Source organism: Vulpes vulpes, chromosome 1, assembly GCF_048418805.1.
Source record: "Vulpes vulpes isolate BD-2025 chromosome 1, VulVul3, whole genome shotgun sequence".
NCBI lineage: Eukaryota > Metazoa > Chordata > Mammalia > Carnivora > Canidae > Vulpes > Vulpes vulpes.
In genome coordinates this window covers 5,017,313-5,041,294 of record NC_132780.1, presented here as the reverse complement: position 1 = coordinate 5,041,294, position 23,982 = coordinate 5,017,313, and the positions used below count along the sequence as shown (strand labels likewise).

General features: G+C 45.2%; 1 protein-coding gene across 1 annotated transcript; it reads right to left on the bottom strand.

The window, feature by feature from the left end:
• Window positions 1-16,040: 16,040 nt before the first annotated feature.
• On the bottom strand, window positions 16,041-23,466 carry LOC112928332 (histo-blood group ABO system transferase-like). Its single transcript, XM_072730557.1, has 5 exons — window positions 22,382-23,466; window positions 19,895-19,968; window positions 18,748-19,212; window positions 17,653-17,764; window positions 16,041-16,230 (listed from the first exon to the last, which is right to left on the bottom strand). Exons 1-5 carry the CDS (start codon window positions 23,464-23,466, stop codon window positions 16,041-16,043), a joined length of 1,926 nt encoding a protein of 641 aa, XP_072586658.1.
• Window positions 23,467-23,982: the final 516 nt, after the last annotated feature.

The window sequence follows — 23,982 nt, the reverse complement described above, 5'->3', positions numbered from 1 at the left end:
TTCTCCATATCACAGTTAGTGATCTTAGCAAGTTGCCCAGTGTCATTAGTCTGATAAGGAGAGGCTGAATGTAACCCAGATCTTCTGGTCCATGGTCTATGTGTGTTAAGCCCAGTAACAAGGCTGTGAAGCACTTCATTTTTTTAAAAAAAGATTTTATTTATTTATTCATGAAAGACACAGAGAGAGAGAGAGAGAGAGAGAGAGAGAGAGGCAGAGACACAGGCAGAGGGAGAAGCAGGCTCCATGCAGGGAGCCCAACACAGGACTCGATCCTGGGATTCCAGGATCCGAAGGCAGGCACTAAACCACTGAGCCACCCAGGGATCCCCTGTGAAGCACTTCCATTATGTGTTGCTCTTATATTAATTTCACCCACCCTCAAACATGTATCTGTGGACATGGGCAAAGAAGCAGAGTTATCATCATGCCCCTCATAGAAAAGGCATCTGATGAGGCTTGAAACCTGCCTGGGCACTAGGGGATGCACAGCACACAGGTGACCTCTCTGATCTCCCCAACCTAGGGGAGGAATTACTGATATCCCTGTTTAGACCTGAGGCCAACTGCAGAGAGAAGAATTGTATAAGGTCACAGCCCAGAAAAGGAGTACACCTGGAATCTACACTGAGTTTTGCAGACTCTACAGCCTGTGCTCATACCCGCAGTTCATTCCCTGCAGAGTGTGTTTGGTCAGAGGATTCTGAGAAGCCCCTTTATTACTGGCACCCTGGGCATGGAGGGATCCAGAAAAGTGAGGGACTGAGGCTGTGCAGAGGACAAAGGGCAATGCCAAATAATAGCTGCTAACCTATTATAAGGAAGAACATTCCCTACCTCCTCCACAACCACCTTTGATCAATCTTTCCTAAATTGGTTGGACACGGGGTTGACCCCTCCTGGAAAACACATAAAGCCCCTGTCCTCCTGCCCTAATTGGATTACTACTTATAGGCCTTCTCTCATGGGCATTGCAATGTAAAGGCTTCTGCCACCTGGTTCAAACCAGTCTCTTTCCACCACGTATCTTCTTGTGCTCACATTCAATCATCATATATGAGTCTCTAGAGTGAATCTCCAGGTTGTGGTAAGATATACCTCCTAGTTCCCTGTTCTGACCCCCATCAGTGCATCAACAAACCTTCAGGGTTGGTGGAAGTGCTGTTTTCTCAAGCCAGGAGTTTCCTGCCTCAGCATACTTGACCCATGGGAACTGTGTGGTTGTGTGCGTGCGGCCTATACACCAGGCATTGTGGCACTCCTATCACATTCCGATCTCACAGTCTCCATGGAGCATTTGTGTCACCGTGCTTGCTGTGTGGTGTGTCAGTTCCTCCATCCTCAGAGGTCCCCAATGTGTCTTGCATATGTCAGCTTTATGTGTCTCATATCTGTCACACTTCATTCCTCTTTTGGATGTGCCATGTATGGGTCCAAGCCATGCTGAAGAGTATTAGCATCCCAATCCCCTATCGCACAGTATCCTGAGGTATATTTGGGAGGATCACAAGGCTGTACTTCGGTTTATCACAAACCTATCATACAGGGTCTCCCAAATATTCACGTATGACTCTAGGTTGTGCTCCACTGTCACTATGCTAGCAAAACACACTGTCATGTCATGTGTTTCCAGGTGTGCCACCATTACACACCTGTTATATTCTACGTATCTCCAAGTATTATCAATACATACCTGTCTGCCAGGAGTGGACCCGAATTATCCATCTCATCAATATATTTTTTAATTTTTATTTATTTATGATAGTCACACAGAGAGAGAGAGAGAGGCAGAGACATAGGCAGAGGGAGAAGCAGGCTCCATGCACTGGGAGCACGACGTGGGATTTGATCCCGGGTCTCCAGGATCGCGCCCTGGGCCAAAGGCAGGTGCTAAACCGCTGCGCCACCCAGGGATCCCCCATATCATCAATATTTAGTTTACAGGAAAGATGGGAGAAGGATCAGCATGCTAAATCAGAAAGGTGCAAGAAGCCAAATCAAGAATGAGATCAGTTCTAATGGACAAGTAACTCAGCAACTTCAACCAATAAATAAGAATAAAAGGAAAGTAGTGGTAGCTGCCCCACACTCAATGCCACTGTGTGGCTTTCCTCTTGTAGGTGGCCTGGGCAAGAGAAGGCCTGAACTGACCAGCAAGCACCCCTCAATCTTGCCACAGGCAAAGGACTTCCTTAGCACATGGAGTTTGCAAACAAGGCCTGTCCCCATCCCTTCTCAATAGTTTCTCTCTACTGAACTGGTTCTGGTGAAGGTTTATCCCAGAAGAATTGTTCCCCATGTGTTCTCCAAGTGTATAATTTCTGCCTGGGATGTGTTCCTTGTCTTTCAGCCAAGAGTGAATTATCTTTCAAGACTGAGACACACTTCTCACATACCTGTGATGGGATTTCTGGAGAAAGGATCTGTAACACTCTTCTACAGAAACACTGCTCAGAAAATGCCTCCTCAATGCCAATAACCCAAAAGCAAAGAAATGTAGGTGAAGTGCATGTTGACTTTCATGGGAGAAGGTAACCTCATCACAAATGTGTGTCTAACATACCAATGGATGTGTTTATGCGAGTCTGCAGAATTGTCAGGAGGAGGGAGTTGGGGTCAGGCCAAGGAAGAAGCCACTGTGCAGTAATGGTCCTCTAAAGGTCACAGCATGGGAGAAATGAAGGACACAGTGAAAGACCAGATGAAGGACAAAAGGATGGGAGGGGCTACCACAAAGAGGAGACGCATAGTCTAAAGGGTGTTTAGCACTTGTCTTGCCTGGTAACACACAAGTGCTGTGCAGTGAGTGTGTCCTGGACCAAGAAAATCGATTTGTGTTTGAGTAGCTCATGTTCCAAGATGACCTGAGGATATCCACATAATCTCACAACACAGTGTGCATGGGGCGACGGTGGAGAACACCACGAGGGGGCAGGGGAGAAGAATGGGAGAGATGTGGAATCCAGAGAGTTGAGGCTTCACCCTGGGTTGAAGTGTAGAAATGACAAGTGGGCAGGTGTTGAGAAGGGGGAAGGAAAAACAATAGTGACAGTAGAACAGATTCGTAGTATGACTTGAACACAGCCCTGATGTCACATCCTCTTACTTGCCACTCAGTACGGCAGGGTCCCCCTGAGCTCAGTTTGGGTAGCTAGAGTCATGTCCACTTCAAGAAGCACCCCAGCCCTCCCCTAACCCCAGCCCGACAGAGTATCTGGATGATGCAAGTTCTAAGGCAGGGAGGCGGTGTGTTCTCTGAAATATCTCAGATTCTTGACATGGCCAGAACAAAACTGATATTCCCACTGAAAATTATTGCCAACTTTCCTTTCTTTTTCCCAAAACCTTAGTGATAATCCCTAACTCCTACCTTTTCTTCTCTGATCCTCAATGTTAGGAAAATCTAGCCAGCTATGCTTAAAAACCGTATCCAGAATCCAACCACTTCTCTCACTTCCACAGCCTTCCTACTGGCCCAGTCACCACCAAAACGTAACAGGGCTAATGTAGTAGCCTCAGTGCTGGTCTCCCTGCATCCTCCCTCACTCCCAAAATCTGTTCTCCATTCTGCAGCCGGAGAGGCTGTTAAGGCCTGGGCCACATAACTTCATTGTGCCTATCCCATTGCTCCCAACACACTCAGGAAAACATTTAACCAACATCTCAAGCTGTCACTCCAGGCCTGAATTTTATTCTCCTGATCTACCAGAAGGCAAAGAGACCTGTGGTTCTCTGAACACTCTCAGCTCAGCCTCATCTTCAAGCATTTGGACATGCTGGCACTTATGCCAGGGATAACTTTCTATACCTGACTCTACTGGTGGCCAGATGTAGGAACCATTCCATATAAGCCCTGGCCTAGACTCAGGATCTTGGACTTGGGGTTTCCATAAGCATGCTCTTAGCTGAGGCTGAAAAAGGCAACACTCTGCCTTCTTCTTTCAGCTCAGTACTGTAAATAAGGGTCCTGTGTGTGATATAATTTACTGCCATGTTTTTTTAGCAAGTTTGAGCTTCTGCTTGGTGATTTTTCTCTTTATAATGCCCCCCCCAAATAAAATAATAAAATAAAATAAAATGACTCCTAGACACGGTACTGAATTGCTGTTCCGTCTCTACGCATAAGAAGGCTGTGATGGGCCTTGTGGAAAAAAACAGGTGTATAAGATAAGCTTTGTTCAGGCATGAGTTACTGAGCTGTTGGCCATGAGTTCAATGTTAACAAATCAACAATATATAATAAGGGGTCTTTAAACAGAAACACACAAAAGGACATTAAATAATGATCTGTTGATGAAAATGTTGTGCAAAGGCTTACAAGAACCTACCCCCTTAATTCCCCTGGGGCAGTGATTCCATATTCACTAACTTAGTCTGTGGGGTGACTTTACAGAACATAAACTATAGCGCACAATGAGAATAGACGGTAGCTGATTTCCAAGGACTATTTAGGGATATGTGTACATGTCATATCATGTGTAGGTCAATGCTGGAAAGTGCTGCAGAGAGAGTAGTAGAGAAAAATAGGTGAGATGTGGAGGCTGACGACTAGGGGACTCAGCAGGAATCAGAACTCAGAGTAAAAAGTCTACAAATGGAGAAGCAAAGGTAGAAATTTGGTGTGACAAGTGGCTTTGGTATGAAATAAATGGTAAACATGGGGTGGTTTGCCAGTTCATTTGAACTAAGCCCTAACATCATGCCCTCCCCAGTTCCCCACAAGGCCTGGCCCATTGTGAGCTCCCCTAGCTGCAGCTGCACTCATGTCTGACTAGTCAGGCACTGAGGTCTTCCCCCACTACTTGTACCTGTCAGGAAACTAAATAGGACCTGGAAGACACAAGTCTTAAGGAAATACAGGGAAGGTGAGCAACTTAACATGCACAGAACATGGGAACTAAAAGTAAGTTTCACATAAAGAACTACTGAGGAAGTACCTTGCAAGCATTGCCTGGTGGTCCCTAAAAGCATGGATCATGTCAATGCCCAAACTCCTGGCACAGGCAGACCTCAGAAATATCAGGTAAGGGGAGGAGGAAGAGCTTGGGGTAGAGAGGTGCCATGCATCTGTACATAGTCACCTGACTAGAGAGAGGCCAAGCTGGGTAGGAATCATTGGGCAGACTGTAAGAGTCCTGATTCCTGAATCCTTTTCTACTAGGCTTCCAGGCAGCAGTTGTTGGGGCTGCTTGGAAGAGAAGAGTGTGAACAGCCCATTCCCGACACAACACCCACTATAGGAAATCTAAGAATGAAGCAGTGCTCTTGCCCATGGTCTGGCCATGGGAAGGAGAGAATGGTACCTGAGTAAATTGGGAAGGGAAGAGCCCAGGCCAGGATGGGTTGAGAGTGAGGGCCTTGGCAGGTAAGACTATAAGTACAAAGTTCTCCAGCATCATGTCATGGTAGGGGAGTCTCTGAGCCTCATCAAGGAGCACCCACTCTTCTGGGAGAAGTACACAAACACATTCTCAAACATCACATGGTCCTGCCATGACGGAGACAACCAAGCCAGTAGTCAGCCTCTCTCTCTTAAGGAATCTTTGTATTACCGTCCACATCCACCCCCTACTCATGCTTCTTCCCATATCACCAACTCAGAGGAACAACAGACCCATGTGTCACTGGCATCCACGTTCTCTTCGTGATGAATTGATCACATCCCCCAAAGGCATGGGGGAGATGGTTGCTATCTAAGCTCTGGACCCTCCCTTCCTGAAAAGAACTAAATTGCCAGGTCCAATGTTGAAGATTTATCCCTATGTTTCCTTCTAAGAGTTTTGTAGTTTTACCTCATTATTACATCTATGATCCATTTAGTTGAAAATTTTATATGGAGTAAGGTAAGGTTCCAAATTTATATTTTTCATGTAGATATTCAGTTGTCCCATCTCCATTTGTTGAAGAGACTATTCTTTCCCCCATGAAATGGCCTTGGAACTCTTGTCAAAAATCAATTGAGTGGGTTCATTCCTGGACTCTCTTATTTTGTTGCCAGTACCATACTATTTTAATTACTACAGATTTTGTAGTAAGTTATTTTTTTTAAGATGTTATATTTTATTTGAGAGATAGGGAGAGAGAACAAGCAGGGGAAAGGGGCAGAGAAAGGGACAAGCAGGAAGCCTGACTCAGGGCTTGATCCCAGGACCTCAGGATCATGACCTTAGCCAAAGGCAGACGCTTAACCATCTGAGCCACCCAGGTGCCTCCAATTTATAGTACGTTTTAAATCACAAAGTATGAGTCCTCCAGCTTTGTTCTTCATTTTCTTTTTCTTTTTTTTTTAATTTTGATTTATTTATGATAGTCACACAGAGAGAGAGAGAGAGAGAGAGGCAGAGACACAGGCAGAGGGAGAAGCAGGCTCCATGCACCGGGAGCCCAATATGGGATTCGATCCCGGGGTCCAGGATCGCTCCCTGGGCCAAAGGCAGGCGCCAAACCGCTGTGCCACCCAGGGATCCCTGTTCTTCATTTTCTAAGATAGATTAGGCCATTCTTGGCCCCTTGATTTACACATGAATTTGAAAATCAGCTTGTCAGTTTCTACAAAGAAGCACTGCATGGAGATGTCCTATCAGTGTTTAAGGAGTATTGCCATCTTAACAGCATTGTCATATGAGCATGAATATCTTTCCATTTATTCAGGTCTCCATAGTTGCTTTCAACTACATGTGGGATTCCATATATAAGTCTTGCATAATGTTGGTTAAGTTAATTTCCAGGTATTTTATCCTTTTTGATGATTTTATAAATGGAATTGTTCTCTTCATTTCCATTATAAGTTGTTCATTGTTAGTGTTAAAAATCAGTTGGTTGATGACAGATTGATATCTTTTCCATCAGCACTGTTAAGATGCATCTATGATTTCTTTTTTTTTCATCCATGTTTTCTGATGAAAATTGAATGTTGGTCATATTAAGAATCTCTTCAACACAATGAATCGCTCCTTTCTTGGCTTGCAAGATTCTCTGCCTTGGGTTTATGGCAATTTAATTATAATGTTCTTTGGTGTGAATCTCTGACTTCAACCCACTTGGAATTTTGTTGAACTTCTTGATGTATATAGATTCCTGTCTCTCATCAAGTCAGGGGAATTTTCAGCCTTTTTCTCCAGATGCACAATTCTCACTCTGTCTTCTCTCCTTCTACGGTTCCCATTATGTGTCTGTTAGTATTTTTCAGATTGTCCCACATATCCACTAGGCTCTCTTCATTTTTCTTCATTCCTTTTTCTTTCTTCTCCCTAGACTGTTTAATTTCAATTGACCTGTCTTTAAGTTCACGAATGATTTCTTCTGTCTTCACAAATATGCTGTGGAAGCCCTCTGGTGAAATTTTCACTTGTTATTATACATTTTTGCTCTGGATTTCTGTTTGGTTCCTCTTTATAATTTTATCTCTTTATTGATATTTTATGTTTTGGGAGACATTATTCCACTGGTATCCTTATGTTCTTAGTGCACCATTGCCCTTAGTCCTTGAGTATGTTTCAGGGTGTTGACTTAAAAAACTTTGGTTTTGATCTTCCTCAAGGACAGTTTATTTCTATATTCCTATGAATGAGCCACACTTGTTTTATTTTTGTATTCCTTGTATTTTTTCATGGATAATGGGACATTTCAAATGTAGTAAATCTGGAAATCAGATTCTCGGTCCCTACCCTATGGTTGATTGTTGTTTTTGTTGTGGGTTGTACTTGTACGTTTAGTGACTTTTCTAAATTATTTTTAATAGATGGTATCATTTATTGTGAGTGGTCACTGAAGTCTCTGTTTCATTAGCTTAATGGTAAGATAACTATTTGATAGGGACTTCTTTAAATGCCTGGAGACTAAGACAAAAATGTATTCCCTTTATCCCTTACAAATTTGCTCTGAGATGGGCTGCTCCTTCACTGCTTAGCCAGGTCTTTACATTCCTGACTTAGCCTTCAATTCCTTTGTGTGAAGCCTAACAATCATCCAGAGAAATTTTGGGGTCTTTTCAGGTGTTTTCTAAGCATGCACTTGCCCTGGGAATGTACAAGTTCTTCGAGATTTCCTGGTATGTATGGGAGTTTTGCAAAGCCCTTATTGCTCCATAGATCTCCTTATCCAACTTGCTTCTTCCCAGACATTTTGCTCTGTCTACTGCATGTGGTGTCTGTTCTCCCTATTCCCTGGCAGTTGTGGCTAGTATATGTTTTGAATTGTTTTTTGGCAAATGTTGCTTAGGAGGCTGCTCCCTGAGAAAATTGCAGCGCTGCAAAGAAAAAGGCAAATAAATCTCTGTGTCAGTCCCTCAAAAGCTGCAGAGTGGTCAAAACACACAACCATAATTCTTTGAGAATGTGTCCATATTGCCTCCTTCCTAGAAAAGACATCCCATCTTTCTCTATCAATAGAAGACAAGTTGACATCAACCAGAAATGTTTCATTCCTAAGATTTCCATTGTCTAAAAGATCCCAATGAAGAAAAGCCAAGACTACTTTGCATAAGAATATGGTCTGTGGGTCTGAGATTGTCTCTCCTGAATAAACTCACGTTATTTAAAAAAAAAAAAAAAAAAAAAAAAAGGTGTTTCTCAGGATTTCAAATTTCATCCAAATAAGGAATATAATCCACATTTTGAAATTGGTCAAATCCATCACATTAATACCTACGGGTTATGGATTTTAGTTGTATTCATTAAAATCTAGAGGAAAACCAAAATATACATATTAACATTTCATTATCTTTTAATGCTTAACTCACATTTCCCATTTAAAATTAACATTGAGGGCAGCCCTGGTGACTCAGCAGTTTAGCGCCACCTTGGGGGGGGGCTATGGAGACCTATGATTGAGTCCCACCTCAGGCTCCTTGCATAGAGCCTGCTTCTTCCTCTATGTCCCTGCCTCTCTCCCTCTCTCTGTCTCTCATGAATAAATAAAATCTTTAAAAAACTAAAAAATAAAAAAATTAGCATTGATAATATATCCTTAGTCATGCAAATGCTTGTTCATTAAAGTAATATTTTTTAAAATTTTTATTTATTTATTCATGAGAGACACAGAGAGAGAAATAGGCAGAGACACCGGAAGAGGTAGAGAGAGAAGCAGGCTCCATGCAAGGAGCCCCACGTGGGATTCGATCCGGGGTCTCCAGGATCACGCGCTGGGCTGAAGGCGGCGCTAAACCACTGAGCCACTCGGGCTGCCCTAAAGTAGTATTTCTAAAGTAAAATAAACTGGAAACCACTGCAATGTTCCATGATGGGGAATTTGCTGAGTAAACAAAGCCTTATTCACACAGTAGACTGCTCAGTGCAATAGCTTCGAGCCATTATGAAAGGAGGAGAAGGGCAGGGTGGGGGGAAGGAGAAGAAAAAGATGAAGAATGAGAAGGAGGAAGAAGAGGAGTTGGTAATATGCTCTAGTACAATCTCTGCATTTTGCAACTTCTTTTCCAAGGAAGCATTGTTTTCCAAAAACAATGTGCTTTTGGGTGTCATGAAAACATTTCAAAAACAAATAAAAATAAAACATATATTGGGGAAGAAAGGGGACATACTGAACATAATGAAGGGGCACAATTAAAAGACAAATGTCATTTTGGAATCAGTGTTATTTTACAATTTTTGCCTTGGGATAATGGAACAAAACAAAATGAACCTACCATAAAAAAATTAACCTAAGGGTGCCTGGGTAGCTGAGTGGTTGGGCATCTGCCTAGGGCTCAGGGCGTGATCCTGGAGTCATTGGGCTGCCTGCATGGAGCCTACTTTTCCCTCTGCCTATGTCTCTCTGCCTCTCTCTCTCTCTGTGCCTCTCATGAATAAATAAAATCTTTTTTAAAAATTTAACCTACAATAGAAGTAAAAATGGGTCATAAGAATATGAAGCAGAATTTTAAAATGATACCACATGGCAATAAGTATTTTTCCTATACACACAGAAAAATTATGACCTTTTATTGTATAAAGGAGAAATGTGATTACGTATCTGTGGGAGAATATAGCTTTAAAGCAGAAGACTGCAGACTCTGGCTTCCACACCAAGATGAAAAAGCGACAAGGAACATTTCTCCTACACTTAGAACAACAAAAAAGCTTGGTTGACATCAAATTTATGATTCTTTTTTTTTCCCCAAGCCATCAGAGAGCTATGACTACAGAGCAAATAACTAGCCTAAAATTTAAAAAGAGACGGCGACTGAAGAGAGGAGATTGGGACACATGCTCACCTTGTGTAGATGCAGTAAACTATCTAGGGTAACCAACCATCCACCCTGGTTTGACCAGACTGTCTTGGTTTTAGCACTGAGAGTCCCATGTACTGGAAATACTCTTCCTGGGACAAAGGTCCCAGTGTTCAGTGATAGCTACAGAGCTTTGCAGCAAACCCACACACTAGCCAAAAATATATGGGCTGAAAGCAAAACTTGTTTTTAATGCCAGGGATGGTATAGATTACCGGCTATGTGTAGCTACTGTAGCTGGTCCAGTTCACACCTAGTGACTTTAGGATGAGGCATCATGTATAAATGATACCTTAACCTGATCACACCTAATCTATATAATTATTAATGAAGCCACAGAAAGTGAAGCAATTTCCTTATCCACATTGATCCCACCCAATATCAGACATTCTTGTCTCAGTTCTTTCCTCTTCTTGCATATCTGTCCTTGTTTTTGTTTTCTATCACTGCTCTAAAAACAAACAAAACAAAAACAAACCATAAATTCACTGTTTGAAAACAACACATAATTTATTATCTTGAAGGTTCTGAGCCCTTGAACTTCAAAGTTCAAGGGCTCTGCTGGGTGTTCTGATTAAAACCCACAGGGACAAACTCAAGGTATTGGTCAGGGCTAGAGTTTTCATCTGGGGCCCTGGGCCCTCTTCCACAGCCACTTTGGTTTGGGTTTTGGTTTTCAGAATTCATTTCCTACTCCCAGATTCCTTGTGTTCTCCTTGTTTTTTTTTTTTTGTTTTTTTTTTTTTTTTAAGCCAGCAACACTGGGTTGAGTGCTTCTCTCATGCTTTGAATCTCTCTTCCTTCCTTTTTACCAACCAACCAAAGAAACTACTCTGCATTGGGCTCCTGAGATTAGAATAGATCCACCTAGATAACCCAGAATAATCTCATTTGAAGAGCCACAGATTTGTAACTTGCTTCCATATACAAAATCTCATTTGCTACATTCAGCATTTTCACAGGAGTCACACCCAGGGGCAAACCAGAATGGGTTCCAAAATTCAGTAGACCATGTTCCCTTTTATCTGTAAGTTTATATCTAAATCAATGTCTTTGTATAGGTTCTGTAGCATATTTCTATTTTCTTAGTAGTAGGTGTGGAATTATTTTATTTATATGAACTGAATAGTTTATCCACACAACTCAGCTAATGAGCATCCTCATGTCAATATTAGAGGCTCTAGATGCCAGGGTCTGTTACACAGCACAACTGGACTCAAAATATATTTTGTTCCAAAAAAATGTTTTGTCTAAGTTCCACACAATGTCCTTAATTGTAACAGTCTGAATAATGCTGAATAATGAATAATTCTGAATAATGCTGATTTCCCTGATTTTTGGAACCAAATGAATCCTTTTGGGGAAGTTTTAATTTTATTTACTTGTATGGATTTTTTTCTCTACTTCACCTGATAGTCACCTGATAGTTTCTTAAAGAAACTCTTCGTATATGCATTAGTTTGCTAGGGTTGCCATAACAAAGTACCACAGTTGAGGTGGCTCAACCAACAGAAATTTTTTTTTTTTTTTTTTGCGGTGTGGAGGCCAGAAGTGCAACATGAAAATGTTGGCAGGTTGGTTTCTTTGGAGGTCTCTCTCCTTGGCTTGCAAATGAGCTATGTTGCTCCTATGTCTTCACATGGTTGTCCCTCCTTCTGTGTTGTCTGTATCCGAATCTCCTCTTTTGATAAGGACAGCAGTCATATTGGAATTGGGTCCACCCATGCAACCTCATTTTCCTTTTAATTATCTTTTAAAAACCCTTTCTCCAAATACAGTCACATTCTGAGGTAAGAGGAACTAGGACTTCAACATATTTGGGGGAACACAATTCAGCCCATAACACTGTGAAATATGGCAAACATGTAAGAAATGTGAAACTATTTATGTAGATTTTAATGAATCTTTGTAACTTGATACCTGTGTAACTACCACTGAAGGCAACGAAAAGAAAAGTAGCAGTGCCCATAGTCCAGAGAACTCCGATGCAGTCACAATGTGCTCCTCCCCCCAAACCAAGAGGAGGTCCAAAACCTAATTTTGAAAGTTGGTATTACCTGTCTTGTTGGATACTTTTTCCTATCGTGTCTGAGATCCAAACATATAGTTTGATTTTGGCTGTGACCTTTATATGAATGAAATCCTAAATTATGGGCTCTGTTTGGTCTCATTAGCGTCTTCAAAATAAACATGATTCACTCATGTCATCCTGTGTATCGGCATATTCTCCATTTTCATCACGGTAGTGCCAACAATTTACCTATCCTTTCTGCTGTTGATGCACCTTTGTATGGCTTTCAGCTACCGGTAACATAATCATGCTGCTGTGAGTTTTGTCCATGTATTCTGATGCACATAAAATAGAGTCTTCCAAAGCAGTAGTTTACACACTTGTTAGAACAAGGAGACATAAGCAAATAAAAGTGCAAAAGATTTATTTTCACTTAATGGTATTGTGAAACACTATCTTCAGCATGAGCTGAAGAAGCTTCTTTTTCAAGTGAACTTGGAATGTTCACGGGTTAGGCATATATTGGGTCATAAACAAAATGTCAACAAATTTCCAAAGATTGAACATATATACAGTTTTTTCCATAGACACAGCAGAAGCTTCTTTTTCAAGTGAACTTGGAATGTTCACGGGTTAGGCATATATTTGGTCATAAACAAAATGTCAACAAATTTCCAAAGATTGAACATATATACAGTTTTTTCCATAGACACAGCAGAATTAAAGCAGAAACCAATGACTAAGATATTTGAAAAACTGCAGAGATTTACTAATAAAGGAAAACAAACTTTCACATAAACAATGGGTCAAAGAAGAAATGACAAAAATAGAAACAAAAAAATTTGAACTGTATGATAATTAAAACAGAGTAAACAAAAATTTACTGATTGTAGTAAAGCAGTGCATAAAGGAATGTTGATTTCAGTTTTTATATTAAAAAAGGTCTAAAGAGAGTGATTGAAGGTTCTATCTTAACAGAAATAGAAAGCAAGTTAAATACAAAATAGAAATAACAAATAAAAGACTAGAAAGAAAAAACATAGGGTACAGAAAATTAAACTTAGGTTGCTAAAAAGAGAATACAATGGATAAAATCTACTAAGATTAATCATGAAATAAAGAGTAAAAATTCAAATTATCAATATCAGGGGGAATAGTTGACATTGGTACAATTCTGAAGACATTCAAATTTAAGGTGACTAGAAACACCATTATGGAAGAAAATTTAAGGTTCAAGTAGATTTCCTGGTGAATTTCATCATACATAGAAGATATTTTACCAGTGTTATACAAACACTAAGAAAATACAAAAGGATGGGCCACCTGGGTGGTTCAGCTATTGTCTGCCTTCAGCCCAGGGTGTGATCCTGGGGTCCCATGATCGAGTCCCACATTGAGCTCCCTGCATGGAGCCTGCTTCTTCCTCTCTTTATGTCTCTGCCTCTCTCTCTGTGTGTGTCTCTCATGAACAAATAAGTAAAATCTTTTAAAAAAAAAGAAAATAGAGACGGAACAGAGTTTCTTCATCCATTCTACGAAGTTAACACTCCCTTCATACCACAATACAGTAATAAAGGTATGGATTAGTATACCTCATAAACACAGATATGACAGTCTTTAACATATATGGAAATCAATCCTAGCCAAATTTATTTTTGTTTTGTTTTTTAATTTTTTTCTTTTTTTTTTCTAACCAAATTTAAAAAGGTAACCTAGAACGACCCAGAGGAGTTTGCAGTAGGAATGCAAGGTTGGTTTAATATGTAAGATCAATCAATGCAATTTACCATGGTAAGAGAAGGAGAAAAGCCCTCTGCATATCTCATAGCTGTAGGGGAAGTAATTGAGGAAGTTTAAATTGCCTTTCAAAAATCTCTGAGGGGATCCCTGATTGGCTCAGTGGTTAGCGGCTGCCTTCAACTCAGGGAGTGATCCTGGAGTCCCGGGATAGAGTCCCACATCGGGCTCCCTTCATGGAGCCGGCTTCTTCCTCTGCCTGTGTCTCTGCCTGTGTCTTTCATGAATAAATAAAATCTTTAAAACAAAACAAACTCTCTCTCTGAAAAGTAGGAACTAAGAGAATCTCCTTCACCCTAAGGCAAAGCAGGGTTAAGAAGTTACCATGAGAGATTATGTCTGGACAGAAGGCTCTTAAACCAGTGGATTCTGCACCCAATTGCAGCGCATCTTGTGTCCTTGCATCTGGGACAAGAGTTCCTACACACAGTTGTGTGGTTTCCCACAGACGACAACAGCTGCCTGTGGAGGTGTGATGGCACCTGCTGATCACTGTCCTACACCTTCTGAGTGACTGGAGCCCAGCATGGCCTGTGGGTGCCTAACGAGCGCAACCAATTCAGACCTAGTAGGCAGGGTGTGATCCTCCAGGGGTGCCATGGTGCTGAGCAGTCTGACTCTAAAAATGGTGGTCCATGGTGCCTGCTACCACAGTCAGGTAGTGGATGCGTGGGGCCACCACAGTCAGGTAGTGGACATGTGAGCTCTGGAATGAGACAGACCAGCTTCAAATACTGGCTTCGCTACCATTGGGGATCTCAGGAAGGTTCTGAGGGTTCAGTGCTCTTTGTAATTTGTAAAATGTGTACAAAGAGGTGAGGAGAACCTGCCTGCCTGGAAGGGATGTTACGGGGTAGAGCATCTGGGCAGGTTAGGCTGCTCCATCTGCCCCGACCTCAGAAAATGCTGCAGCCCACTTGGTGATACTTGGGTTTCACATATTACCAGGGACCACAAAGGAGGCTTGTCCTACTAGGACATACCCCTGTAAGCAGGTGTCCTCAAACTCAACCTACCAGTATGGAGACAAGGTAGGATGAGAGGTAAACTGGGGAGGTCTCTGGTGACTGCCTGAAAGGAGGAGATCTTGCTCGATAAATCACACCCGATGCTGATTGGACACTCCCCGTACCCCTCACCACTTGTCGAGCTGCAGCCACCCCCCGCCCTGGGTGCACCAGCACCCATAGGAAACAAAGCCCAACCTCATCCTCTCCATCAGGGTTTCTCCTACATGGACTTAGAGAGAGCCGGGCCCCCAGTCCGTCAAGACTTAGTTGCTCCAATGCTAGGCTCTGAGCAGCTCGGCCTCCTCAGACCTAGGGAGAAATGGCTAGTGGACCTAGAAGCATGCATTGCCTCACTACAGCCTGGGTCCATGCTGAGGAGGCACACTCGTTCCTAGTGGTGGAGACACCATCTCTGAAAACACATGGGCCAGAAGACACTTCTGTTCCTCCTTGTGTTCAGATCACCTGCAAACACCTCCCTCAGAGGGGCAAGAGCACAGCTGTGAGGTCCTTATGTTCCACCTGCAGACTGAGCACCCGGGCTCCACGTGTCCAGAACACAGAGACTGTTCCAGTGAGAGGGCCCAAGACATAAGTGTGCTGGAGAATCAGTCTTCTCGTCCGGGGTCTGTCAGGGCACCTGGGGCCCATTCGGCCAGAGTCAACCTGTTACTGTTGGAGAAGAAACCCAGGCCTGAAGATACTTCTGTTCCCGCCTGGTGTCCCACACGTCAGGGACACCTGGCCAGGGCACCTCTGGACTGTGTCACACACATGGCTGGAGAGACTGGTATCCGCGAACACCCTCAGGGCACCTGGGCGCCGTGAGTACACAGGACAGGGAGTCTAGTGGGAGGAAGGAGCGCGATATCCGGGCCTGGACATCCTTCTATTTCCACCATCATTCCAGGCAGCTGGGATGCTCATGGCCGGAGCCCATGTGCTGCAGTCAGAAGGGACAATGTCACTTTTAGGGAGACACCTGCACTCTTGCCCTTCAGGCAGTTCCCTGGGGCCTTCCTGGCCAGGACGTCCCCTTTGCTTCGTAGCAGCCAACACCACTGAGAAAATATCTGTGCTGCAGCCGCTTTTCCACCTCCCTCTGAGCAGGTCCAAGATGCCTCTTCAGTGGGTCCAGCACGGAGCAGCCTTGCCTCTGGGCAGCCTTGTCAGTGGTCCAGGTATTCCTTGGGGACACGAGATTGGGGGCAACTCTCAGTGCTTTTGTTCTCAGGCAAGAACGAGGATCTCAGCAACTAGGAGGCAAGAGCCTGCCTTTGGTCCGGGGCGTTATCCTGGAAACCCGGGATCGAATCCCACATCAGGCTACCTGCATGGGGCCTGCTTCTCCCTCTGTCTGTGCTCTACCTCTCTCTCGAATAAATAAATCTTTAAGAAAAATAAAAAAAATAAATGTCCTCATTTGATTTAATGTAATACACTCTGCCAATAATCCATAACGGTCACACTTCACCTGGTGAGGACTGGCTTGGTGGGGAAAAGAAAGAAAAACTGATATCTGTTTTATAACTTTTGAAAACTTTAAGTCAAGATCAAGCTGCGAACAATAGCTATTATTCTCATGCTGCTTTAAAGAATCATAATGATTCTCTTTTCTGGTAAACAACTGGATAGGCTGTATTTGGAAAAACAAGTCTTCCCATCATTTAACCCATGGAAATACGAAATTGCAAGAGTTACAACGTCCTTCAAGCTTGGCTTGCCTCATAGTTGTGCTGTGTCTCCACTAGACCTTATTGCTGAAAAGAGAATCTTTTCTAACACATTTTACAGCCCATAGAACCCATCTGAAGATGGGGGAAAGCAAAAAAAAGCAGGCATTTCCCTCAGCTACTTACCTGTTATTTTATTAAACATTTATTTATTTGGTGTTTACCCTGCACTAGACAGTGTGGCAGATGCTAGCGATGCAGAGTTTAAAGATATACATAATGTATAATATACTGAGTCCCACGAATAAACTGCATATTACACAGGAGGGGGGAGTGTTGGGATTTCGAAGCAGGTGGGAAGCACATAAAACTGAGTCTGGGAGGGATGGAACTTGAAATACACCTTGATAAGAAGGATGAAGTGGTCAGGTGGGGAAGGAATATTCTCAGGTCAGGGAAATACCAGGTGAAAAGCAGGGGAAGAGGAGCAATCATGACGCAGTGGGCACCAGGCAGTATATTCTCTGTAACCACAATAGAATTTAAGGAGGATCAATAATAATATGAGTAGAGCAGCCCGGGTGGCTCAGCGGTTTAGTGCCACCTTTAGCCCAGGGTGTGATCCTGGAGACCCTGGATTGAGTCCCACGTCAGGCTCCCTGCATGGAGCCTGCTTCTCCCTTTGCCTGTGTCCCTGCCTCTCTCTCTCTCTCTCTCTCTCTCTCTCTGTCTGTCTTTCATGAGTAAGTAAATAAATAAAACACGTGTACAACGCAGATGAACCATACACGAACCTACACACATATCCTACTTGTGCACTGGGAAAGGTAACATTGCTAAGTCGTCGGCACCCTGAAAAGTGGCCTGTGGAATTCTGGTAGGTGATGTGGGTGCCCTCAGGTAAGGCTCCGAAGCCAGGCTACGTCCTGCACTCACCTGAGGCCTGTCTCCTGTCCTCGTACCTGGGAGATGGCTCGCAGACAGCCGTTAGTCGGCTGCAAGTCTTCCTTAGACAAGAAATGCCTGATGGTGCTGACAGTTGTGTTCTCTGCAAAGGGAAAGCTGAGGAGGAGAAAGGCACGTGGAAGGAAAGGAAAGGAAAGGACAGGACAGGAAAGGAAAGGAAAGGAAAGGAAAGGAAAGGAAAGGAAAGGAAAGGAAAGCTACCCGTGTTGGAAGCATCCCCATTCAGGGGAAACATTATTGCGTACAGAGTCGAGTAGGAAGCCTTAGGAAGGGACGTGGTTTGAGCAAGGTGCCAGCTACAAAATCACATAGATATGCTTTCTGTAAACCACCGATGAACTATGGAGAACCATCACCAATCCCGTACAGTACTTAAATAGGAAAAGCTGAAGTATATACGAGTGGCTGTGAACTTTCTGTTAAGAGTCCAGAAGATGAACATGACAGGCTTTGTGGATCCTTTAGGGGATCTCGCACATATTCTGTGTGTGCGTGTGCGTGTGTGTGTTGCAGTATTCAAGGTTGTCAGCGTGGTTTTGGGCTCCCCGGTGGTACACATGAGGCTATGGGTTGACTCTGGCACACAGGCCTCGGTGTTGGCTCCTACTATATCGGCCACAGAAGGTGACAAAGTCCTAAATGCATGGAGGTGCCCCTCCGTCTGTGGCCCGGACAAGTTGCCGTTGGTAAATCGTCCGTTTTGACGCGGGCTCTGGCCCTGACCTCTGAGTTACTCTGAGAAGTGCTGGTGCCCGGGGGCCGCGGTGCTTCAGGGCGGGGACCCCCCCCCCCCCAGCTCCCAGCCGAGGTCTGCCCGGGGGCGACCCCAGGGGAAAGCTGCCGTGGAGATGCGGCCCCGGGCGGCCCCTGCCCACGCGGGAGGGACCCAGGCCCGGGGGCAGGACCCACTCGTGATGGGGACGGAGCTCGGCGTCCCGGCGGCCGGCGCAGGTGCTCAGGCCGGGTGGGCCCGCGGCATCCCCGCGAGGACGTGACCCCGAGCCCCGCCCCGCGGCCGCGCCCCCCGCCCCGGGCTGCTCCTGTCCCGGCCCGCGCCCTCCCCACCTGGCGCCGCCGCGGAGCCGCTCGCGTCCCCGCCCGAGGTCGGGCCGGTGCCCGGGGGCCCGGGGACACCGCGCAGGACCCAGGCCCGAGCCCCGCGGCCCCCGCCCGTCGGCCGTCGTCTGCCCCCGGGCCCGCGCCCCGAGCCCCCGGACAGGCTGCGGCCGCCCCGACGCCTCGCTCGAGTGTCCACAAGGCCAGGACCCGCGGGCGCGCAGTGGGCTCCTCGCGCTCCGTGCAGCCAGCGGCCCCGCCTAGGGGTGCCCCGTGGGGCCTGGGTCCCCCTGTCCCGCCCCGCACTTCGGGGGCTGGAAGGGTCCTGGCTCTGCACCTCGTGCCCGCTGTGGCCGGCAGCGCTGTAACTGAGCCACAGCCCGGGGCTGCTCCTGGGGCTCCCCGGGGCCTGCCCCCTGTGCAGGCCGCACTCCCAGAAGCAGCTGCCGTGTCTGCTGGCACCTCCAGTTCGTCCTAATAAAGCGAGAGGCAGAGAAAGGCCTCCCGGAGCTATGGACACTTCGCCTCCTGGGCTAGTGAAGTCGGGGTGGCATCTACACTGTCAGCCTTCCAATAACCCCTACCATGCAGCCTCAGGAGGAGAAAACCGCTGGTCCACGTTCACACAGCAGCTGTGACAGGCCCTAGATTTAGCCTGGTTCTGTCTGGCTCCCGTCCTGGAGCTCAGCAACCACATACATCACCTGTCCTCACCACCCGACATCTCCTGCCAGGTTGCCTGCCAGTCACCCCCCAGCACAGGGGACCCCCGCGCACTCAGAGCTAGTCATGCCTGTTTGACTAGAACTCATCTTCTAAGACTGCAGCAGGTGCAGTGAGGTGTCTGGATTCCAGCTTCAGGTAGGGAAAAGAAGGAAGACAGAGCTCAGGTCAGAAGCAAGGATGCTCAGGCACAGACTCATCACCACAAAGTGTTTACATTCAAAGTCAAAAGGACTTTTTTTTTTTCACATGCAGCCTCAACATGCTCACTGCCCCGGGAAGATGCTTTCCTGGCTGGCGGCAACGGGGTCCTGGAAGACAGAGCTATGAGGAAGACTGGAGGTGCCGCAGTGGCTCCGTCTGTGGCCCACAGCAGGGCTTCCCAATCCCCTCACAGGAATCACCACCCCCCCGCTGGCTGAACCCCTATTACCTGTTCCTGAGATGTAAGATGCCTTTGACACAACGGAGCGATGCACAACGCACACAGATTCACTTTCTTCAAAACTTAAAACATAGTGAGGCAGATCAATCCACCAAGAGTCCACATTTTAAACAACATATGGGTTTCAACGGGAGATGGCCACACTTCACAAAACCACCAGAGAAATGTCATGTTTCAGTGGCAAAACATCTGCCTTCGGCTCAGGGCGTGACTCCGGGGTCCGCCTTCCAGTCCCATATTGGGCTCCCTGCATGGAGCCTGCTTCTCCTCCTGCCTGTGTCTCTGCCTCTCTCTCTCTGTGTATCTCATGAATAAATAAATAAATAATCTTAAAAAAAATAAAACTGAACAAGAGAAAGGAGATGATGGAAGCAGCAGCTGTGTTCCCTTGCACCCAGGCAAGCAGTTAGAGGTCACGAGTGTGAGGCCTTTGGCGGGAGAGAAGGCTGTAAAGACTGATAGCCAGCTCTGGGACACCTCTTAACCCTGAAGATGTGGCTGGGGAGAAGAGCCAGGAAGGGGACAGGGAGGCCTGAGGGCAGAATCTGTTCGGCTGCCACAGGGGTCGTGAAGCTCCCCTAGCCCCACAAGGACACTATAACTTTACATTAGGGAGAAAATACTTTCCAGAATTGTTCTTATGGAAAATTGGTTACTCAGCAGTGACACAGAAAAATATACAACTCAGAATTGGAGACTAAAAGCTAGAAAGGGTGCCTAAAATTAGGAAAATTGACCAACCACAGAAGAAAAATAAAGACTGCTACCGGGTGACTTCCCTGTTTTCAGATAATAGGGAAGTGGCAGGGCCCTAGAAGTCACTAAATTGCTAAACTGAGTGTGGGACCAAAGGCAGACAGCTAGGGGTTGGGGGAAATGTGGGGGAGACCTGCTTTGCTCCAGTGGACAGATGGCAATGTGCTGGGATGAAGAAGCTAAAGGCCAGGAAAGAGGAGTGGCTTCATGTTCTCCTCCTGCCCTATAGGGACTCTTCAACTTTCCAGGTAGTTTTCAACTTCTGCAATGAGATAATTTGGCTTGAAGCTGAAGACTTTTGCCTATTGGTTGGGGGAAAATATTTGCAAGTCATATGTTTGAAAAGGGTTAATACCCAAAATATATAAAGAACTCATAGAACAGCAAACCAAACAATCTGAATAAAAAATAGGCAGAGGATCTCTATAGATATTTTTCCCAAGAAGACATCCAGATGACCAACAGATGATGAAAAGATGCTCAACATCACTCATCATCAGGGAGATGCAACTCAAAACCACAATGAGCTATCATGTCACATCTGTCAGAACAGCTGCTATCAAAAGGACAAGAAATAACCGATGTTGGCAAGGATGTGGAGAAAAGAGAACCCCTTGGCACTGCTGGTGGGCATTTCAACTGGTGCAGCCAGGAAGGAAAACAGTATGGAGGTTCTTCAAAAAATTGAAAACACAACTGTCATGTGATCTGGCAATTCCACTTCTGGGTCATCACTGAAGAAAATGAATATACCAACTCTAAAAGATATCTGCACCCCATGTTCACTGCAGCATCATTTACAATAGCCAAGATTTAAGAAAAACCTATGTGTCCTTTCATAGGTGAAAGGATAAAGAAGATCTGGTGTGTACACACACACACACACACACACACACACACACACACACCTACACAATGGAATATTATTCAACCATTAAAAAGAATGAAATCTCGCCATTTGGGCATTATGCTAAGTGAAATAAGTCAGAAAGATAAATACTGTATAATCTCACTTATGTATGAAATCTAAAAAACCAACCAACCAACAACAAACCGAGCTCACAGAAATAGAGAACACATTGGTGATTGTTTTAGGGGGAACTGGAGAGTGTGCAAAATGGATTAGGGGGGTCAAAAGCACGAACTTCCAGTTATAAATTAGTTATGAGGATCTAATGGACAGCATGACGACCATGGTTAATAACACTGTATTGTATAACTGCTGAGGGAGTAGATCTTAAAAGTCCTCACCACAAGGAAAAAAAGGAAAAAAACTGTAACTATGTATGGTAAGAGATGTTGATTACACTTATTGTAGTGATCTGTGCCTGAAGGCCTCCTTTCTTCTTCTGGAAAAGATCTTATCTCTGATCCTTTGTCAGGACAAGCGGAGACCACTGCCCTCCTCAATCCTAAAGGGTGGTGAGAGCACACAGTGAGAAGCTATAGGTGGTGGTAACTCTGGGAATTTGTGCTTTGAATCCAAGAATCAGGCCAGCCTAAATTTGTGTGTTTGGTGGTTGCAGGAGGATGGGAGAGGGGATCACGTTAGGCCTAAGTTTGGAGAGGTGGTTCCAGGCCTCAATCAGGCAGAAAAAGGAAGCAGAGTCAGACCCTTTATGCTAAAACTGGTTTTAGTGAAGACTTGCATGCTTGGAGGAAGACTCAGGCTCGCTGAGCATTGCCTCTCTCTGAGCCCTCCCTGGAAGTTCTGCTCACCAGTTTTTTAGTTGGTAATTCTTCTTCAAGACCTTCAATTTTTTCCGCCTTATGATTTTGGACAAGATCATTCCTTGGTCATGCATATGATCCATTTGCTGCTGATGCCATAGGTACTCAGGGGAGAGGACCTTGGAGGGTTTGTGGTGAAGCAGGTACTTGTTCAGGTGGCTCTCATCATGCCAAATGGCCTCGATGTGGTTGGCTTGGTCGACCATTATTGCTTCATGGCAGGCCTTGGTGAGCCTGTAAACCTCTGGCACTGACCCCCCGAATAAGGCCCCTATGTAATAAAAGTCCCCCTCATCTTCAGGAATATGGGCTTGTGACTGAGGCCGACGTTCATAGGGGAAGTCAGTCCGATTCAGCCCATAGTAGCCAGGATGAAGGGTGCCAAACAAGGAGGAGAGGATCTCCACACCCACGTGGTCACTGAACCTCATGTCCACATCTGAACACACAAGGTAATCCACCTCCTGGTGGAAGCGTTCCTGGCAAAAATTACTGATCATCTCCATGCGCTGCATGGAGATGTCCTGCCAGTGCTCATAATAGCTCTCGACCTCAAGGATGATCATCTGCCTTCCTTTTTGGATGTTAAGATAAGGAACATATTCAGGCTTATCAGTGAAGATGTAGTAGTTCACCCTGTGTCCCACCATGAAGTACATCTCTGCAGACTGCAGGAACTGCTTCAGGAAGATCATGTATGTTTTGATAGAAAATACAGTTAATCCAATGGTGGCATTCTGGAGTGAGAACTGCTCATTCAGGATGTCAGTATTGAAAGTCCCTTCCCAGATGATGGGAGCCAGCCAAGGGGTCACAACAAGGACATCTTTCCTAGCGGGTGTTAGCACCTGGGGCTGGCGATACAGCATCCTTGATAATTTCACACTTTGCAGGCCCCTGCGTTCTCTCACAGTCAGATTTACATCAGCCTGGGTGCTTTCTGGCTTCTGGCTTCTTGGGTTCAGGTAACTCTTATAACTAAAGAAAATAATGATGAGCGCTATGAGAAGGAAGGTCACTCGAAGCGAGCAGCATTTCTGTGTCGCAGCCAGTATCTGTAGCAGCTGAGCCATGCCTGCATGACTAGAGGACACACCTCTCCTCTCTTCCAAGATGAGGGTCCTTGTCTCTCCCAACGGTCCTCCCTCAGTTGTCTCCCTGAGGCAAAGTGCAGCTGATATCCCGACCCTAAAGTACCCACACTCACACCTCCTGCTCACTACTCCAGCAGCCCAGCCTACCTTGAGGCCTGGGCCTGGTGCAAGTGGGCTCTTGGGCACAGGGACATCTGGGATGCCCCGCGAAGACAGGATCCAAGGAGACCTTCAAAAAGTCAGATTTTGTCTGAGGTGCTAAGAAACCAGGTGTCAGGATTTAAGTCAACAGAGAGCTAGAACTTAAGGACCAGTGTGTAGGAGACAAGCCAGAGCTCCTGAAACAGATTCAGGGAGCTGGCTCAAGGGAGATCACTAAACAGCTGAAGGCCAGAGATTATGATGAAAGCAGGGCAGGGCTGCAGTCACCAGAGCCTGACCACGGGGTCAGGATTTATGATATTTAACAGCTGTGAGCTAGCACTGAGTTTCCTG

What these genes read in the sequence shown, in the direction of transcription:
- LOC112928332 (XM_072730557.1), bottom strand. Translation starts at nt 23,466, where the DNA reads ATGGCTCAGCTGCTACAGATACTGGCTGCGACACAGAAATGCTGCTCG. An exon ending in AATTACCAACTAAAAAACTG is followed by an intron (nt 19,969 to 22,381) that starts GTGAGCAGAACT and finishes CTATGTTTTAAG; the next exon opens with TTTTGAAGAAAGTGAATCTG. An exon ending in CGGCTCCGCGGCGGCGCCAG is followed by an intron (nt 17,765 to 18,747) that starts GTGGGGAGGGCG and finishes TTCCCTTTGCAG; the next exon opens with AGAACACAACTGTCAGCACC.